The 5,721-nt window shown below is 36.2% G+C and overlaps 1 protein-coding gene across 2 annotated transcripts in view; it reads left to right on the forward strand.

Annotated features, from left to right (window-relative positions):
• The window catches only part of ARID4B (AT-rich interaction domain 4B), a 128,571-nt gene extending 123,336 nt beyond the window's left edge, over positions 1-5,235 (forward strand). Inside the window, exons 22-23 of one of the 2 annotated variants that reach the window (XM_007452951.1) lie at positions 624-770; positions 3,471-5,235. In XM_007452951.1, the coding sequence (XP_007453013.1) occupies positions 624-770; positions 3,471-3,598 (275 nt within the window). In that variant the 3' untranslated portion in view covers positions 3,599-5,235. The remainder of the gene's footprint in view (positions 1-623; positions 771-3,470) is intronic. The other variant, XM_007452950.1, reaches the window with a different exon arrangement.
• The last annotated feature ends 486 nt before the right edge of the window (positions 5,236-5,721 follow it).

Below are 5,721 nucleotides of genomic sequence, written 5' to 3' on the forward strand. Positions count from 1 at the left end.
GGAAAGAGTCTTAGGGGACTGAAAGTGCTTTAGAGCGTGTGAAAGCTTTCCTCCAACCTAAAAGTATTAGAAGAATCTAAAAAAGAACGAAAGGAGGGGACTTTCTGGCAGTCCAGCGGTTGAGACCCCATGCTTCCCCTGCAGGGGGCGTGGGTTCCATCCCTGGCCGGGGAAGTTACACGCGCCATGCGCTGCGACCAAAAAAAGTTGATGGGACATGCATTAAGAGGTAAACTTTAAAGAAAGAACAAAAAGCAGACGAAAAACAAAAATTTATCCACAGCCCTAACATGCAAAAAAATATGCAAATTAATGTTGTACTGCGGTGATACTGTACATGAATGCGGGATTTTTCTTTCTGGTAAATGTGGAATTTTTAACCTCTATGTTTAGGTCCTAAGATCTTTAATTCTACACACTCATTCATTCAAAAAATACCGTCCATGTGTTAGTGCCGAGCATTGCTCTAGGCTAGGGAAAAAAAATCTTCGGCAAACAAATGTTTACAAGCCTATTTTTAGTTTATCTGTCTTCCTCATTCTACAGCCACACTATATGTTCTCTCTCTTATATATTAAAATTGTGTTCACAAATGCATATTAATGAAAGTTTTAAATTCACAGCGGACCTGGAGAATATGACAAGTGCTGAGCGTATCACAATTCTTCAAGAAAAACTGCAAGAAATCAGAAAACATTATCTGTCATTAAAATCTGAAGTAGCTTCCATTGATCGGAGGAGAAAGCGTTTAAAGAAGAAAGAGAGAGAAAGTAAGTGTTTCTACCTTACTTTATTTAAACATAAAGCAGTTTGCGACTGTGCAGTTGGGCTCACGTGAGTTGTGTTTGTGTATCTTCAGGCAGGCTCTTTAATCCCTCTGGCTTATTTTCCTCATCTATCAAGTGGGAAAATTTATCTAAAGAAACAGTTATCTCAAACCATAATATTCACTTTCACGGAGCTTACAGTCTGCTTTTCCGCCAAAACTAATATTTCAGACTGTGAAGAGACTAGGGCAATGTTAAGGCAGTGATTGGGTGGGTTGCATTAGATTACCAATGGCTGGGACATTTTCTTTGAGACCCGAATGACCAGAGGAAGTGAGAGAAGTTAAAATCTGAGGGAAGGGCGTTGTCTTAGTTTTCCGGGGCTGCCGAAACAAAGCTCAGAGATGTTGCGGGTTCTTTTCTAGAATACCACAATAAAGCAAATATCACAATAAAATGAGTCACATGGATTTTTTGGCTTCCCAGTGCATATGAAAGTTATGTTTACACTATACTGTAGTCTGTTAAGTGTGCAATAGCATCATGTCGAAGAAAAGAAACGATGTACGTACCTCAGTTAAAAATACTTTATTGTTAAAAATGCTAACCATGATCTGAGCTGTCATTGTGATCTTTTTGCTGGTGGAGGGTCCTGCCTCGATGTTGATGCTGCTGACTGATTCGGGTGGTTGTTGCTGAAGCCTGGGGTGGCCGTGGCAGTTTCTTAAAATAAGACAAGGAAGTTTGCTGCATCAAGTGACTCTTCCTTCCATAAACGATTTCTCTCCAATGCTGTTTGAAAGCATTTTACCCACAATGGAACTTCTTTCCGGATTTGAGTCAGTGCTCTCACACCCTGCTGCTGCTCCATTAACTAAATTTACGTAATATTCGAAATCCTTTGTTGTCATTTCAACAGTCAAATAAGTTCAGTGTCTTATATGGGCATGGTTCATGGCATCCCAAATCAATTACGATAGTAACATCAAAGATCTGTGCTCACAGATCACCATAACAAATATAACATAATAATAATGAAAAAGTTTGAAATACTGTGAGAAGTACCAGAATGTGTGACACAGAGACACAAAGTGAGCAAATACTGTTGGAAAAAATGCTGCAGTAGACTTCTGGATTCAGGGTTGCCACAAACCTTCAATTTGTGAAAAAAAACAGTATCTTTGAAGGGCAATAAAGCAAAGCATACTACAACGAAGTAGCCTGTATCACAGGCACAGTTTTCTTGGGAAACTCTTTGACTGTGTGTTTGGAGAACTAGCTACTTTTAGTTCTAAGAATAGGTCCCAAGGAAGAATATGTGGTCACAAAGAAGTTTGTTATGGTAATATTTATAATAGCAGATAGAAATCATTAACTTGTATTCTCCAGTAATATATGGCATTGGTGAAAAATAAGTAGACGTTTAAATTTTTATTTATAATGCTCAAAGTATTCATTTGACGTCGGTAACAGCAAAAGACTAGGAATTATTTAGTTACAATTCATAAATATAGTGAAATACTATTCAGCTTTGAAAAGAAGAAGAGGTAAATCTATATATGTACTGATAAGGAATCATCTCAGATTGTTAAGTGTAAAAACCAAGAGTCAGACTCTATACTGTGCTTCCACTTGGGTTTTTAAAAGCGAAGTTACTAGTGTTTTCATTTTAAATGTGCATATCATATCTCTAGATTCTACGGAAAAAATTCCTCTAGAACCGGGGTTGCAGACATTTTCTGTAGAGACAGATAGTAAATATTTTGGGCTTTGTGGGCCTTATAGAGTCTCTTTAGAATTACTTGACCTCATGAAATCTGCCATAGGCAAGATGTAAAGAAACGGGCATAGCTGTGTTCCAGTAAAATCTTCTTAACAAAAGCAGGCAGGCCAGATTTGGCTCTGGGGCAATAATTTGCCAGTCCCTGTTGTGGAGTTTTAAAGATTGTGAAGCAGCTGGTAACAGTGGGGAGGGGAATTTGGAGGATTAGGAGGGTCCTGGATGAGAGGGAGATTAGCTTTTCCACTTTAATATCCCAGCACTGAATGATTTCGTTTACTTTGTGCATGTATTCATTAAAAAATAAGTTTTCAAACACTGATTTATAGCAATGAGAGAATTTCTTTGAGGAAAATAACTAATGTGTCATTTGCTTTGTAAACCAAGTGGAGGAAAATGCAGTAGTTATGATGTGATGCGTGGTAGTAGTTATTTTTCCCAACTTTAAGAAGCAATTAGCTTTCCCTTCTCATCACCATTTAATTTCATAAGGAACTCCAGAAGCAGAAACATACAGGAATTGGGAGGGGGAAAAAGATGTGGGGATGGATTACAAATTTTTCCTGTTGAATTGAAAGATCTTTTTGACATTTGTTTCATTATTACGGAAGTCTATCTTTTGTTTTATTTCCATGTCTCTGTAGACTGAGAACACTGTTCATTTAACTCTTTGATCCACGCAAGAGCGTTCCCTGGTCTGTCCTTTGTCGTTGCTTCTCCTGTGGTTTGGCAGTGCCTCGTTACTTGAGATGCACTAGGTTTTCATTTCTTTACATAATGGTCTTGTAAGAATTGACTGCTCTTGTAGTAAGCTAAATGATTTTGGAGAACACAGCAGAATTTTAGTTTAGAGGACAAGTGCTTTACTTCCTTTTACTATTGTATATGCGTGTTATTAAGCTGTTGGTTTCCCTTCACCTCAGGTGCTGCTACATCCTCATCATCGTCTTCACCTTCGTCCAGCTCCATAACGGCTGCTGTTATGTTAACATTAGCTGAACCATCAATGTCCAGCACGTCACAGAATGGAATGTCAGTTGAGTGCAGGTGACAGCAGGACTTGCTAAAGCACTTTGCACTTAATGGCTGTTGAGAGCCACGTCTTTTTTTATACTGCACAGTGGCACAAAAAAAAAAAAATCAGACAAGCACTATTTTATATTTAAAAATTGTTTCTTGACAAGCTGACTTGGCACTTAAGTGCACTTTTTTTATGAAGAAAAAGTACAATGAACTGCTTTTCCTCAAGCAATAATTGTTTCCAACTTGTCTGGGAATTGTGTGTCTGGTAACTTGAAGGCCTTCCACTGTGGCAAATGGAGGCTTTTCACTGCCTGTAGAGACAATACAGTAAGCGTAGTCATTGGGCGGCCACAACATGTTAAGATAACTTACTGTATATGTATTCCCTTGTATTTTGTTAAAGCTGGAACATTTGATATTTTTCCATTTATTTATGAAAAAATATGAACCTATTTTCATTTGTACAAGCTAATTGTTTTTTAAAGCAAGTCACCTTAGGGTGGCTTTAATTGTATAACTCAAGCACATGTAATAAATTCATAGCCTGCAGTTAACAGGATATTAGACATCAATCCTGATAACCAAATATTAAAGATTCTCTTTAAAAAAGACTGAACATGTTTACAGGTTTGAATTAGGCTAAAAGGTCTTGCAGTGGCTTTTCACGCCCCTTCAAATTGGAATGGAACTACTGTACTTTGCCATTTTTCTATAAATCAGTATTTTTTTTTAATTTTGATATAATACATTGTGTGAAAAAAGAAAATGGCTAATAAACTGTATTAAATCTTAAACAATGTGTAAAGATTGTACTTAGCCAGTTCAAAGTGTATATTTATTCATAATGAATTATAACAGTTATATTTTTGTGTTTTCTTGTAAATGTTTCTTTTTCCTTAAATACAGATAATTCATTTGTATTGCTTATTTTATTATGAGCTACAACAAGAGGACTTCAGGAACAAGCAAACTTTATCGGTATGGTTCAAGGCTGTTGCTATGAACTGTCTCAAAAGGATGGCTGTTATTTTAAGTATAAATAGCTAATCGGGGTGGTAGGCCTATAAAAATTAAATGCCTTGTATAAAATCCAAAATGAACGCAAAATTGTTTTCACCTGTATTGACTTTATGTTGTATGGTTCCAATCTCTGTTCTGTTTGGCACTTGTATTTAATTCTACACCTTTGTAAGACATTTGTATATTGCGGATGTGTTCATTCAAGCTATTTAATACCTGGCACTGTTAATACACAGTACTTTACTGTACAGACTGTTTTACTGTTTTAATTGTAGTTCTGTGTACTTTTTTTGGACGGGGCTGGCATGTTTTATTTGTTTTCTGGCAATACGACGTGAGAATTTCGAAGCGTTTTGTTGTAGATGCTAACGTGTCAGAATCCTTTACATTCAACTTTTCTAAGAAAAGCATTTTCAGTCTTGCAGTGTGTGCTTACAGTAACTAATTTTGTTGAAAATGGTTTCAAGTTATTCAGATTTGTACAGGACTGTAAAGATTTGTTGACAGCAAAACATTGAAGAAAAGCTTATAGAATAAAAGCTATAAAGTATATATTAGGATCTGCAAACAATGAAGAATTATGTAATATATTGTACAAATGTAAGCAAAGGCTCTGAAATAAAATGCCATAGTTTGTGAATCCTTGATTTTGTTTCTAAAAGATTAAGTAATTTTAGTTCATTTCTGTCTCTGATGCCTGACCGAAACATATATCTCCAGCATGTATTATCAGAAAGGGTAAAATTGACATCCAAAAAAGGGAATATTCTGCCTATAGGAATTAAAAGTCCATTAACCAGATTTATGTACAGGATTTGTTAAGCATTCTTATATCTTTGCATACTAGCTTGAGTCTGAAGATGAATACTTCCGACTTGGAGGTTTGTCTAAAGAAGAAAACCAAGATTTTTTTCTTTAATGCTTGAAACCATTACTAGCGGCTTTTTTCTTTCCTTTTATTGCTTTTCTTTTTTTTTTTTTTTTTTTTTTTTTTTTTTTTTTTTGTCTTTTAATGTAATTGGACCTTGGTGGCGCTCTTACACTTTCAGTGCACTCTACCCCGTTGCACTTTGGAATCATCTGGGTATTGTTAAAACACTCGTCAATACTCCAGCCCCACCCTCAGTCATA

This window comes from Lipotes vexillifer, unplaced genomic scaffold (genome assembly GCF_000442215.2).
Source record: "Lipotes vexillifer unplaced genomic scaffold, Lipotes_vexillifer_v1.1 scaffold1088, whole genome shotgun sequence".
NCBI classification, from domain to species: Eukaryota; Metazoa; Chordata; class Mammalia; order Artiodactyla; family Lipotidae; genus Lipotes; species Lipotes vexillifer.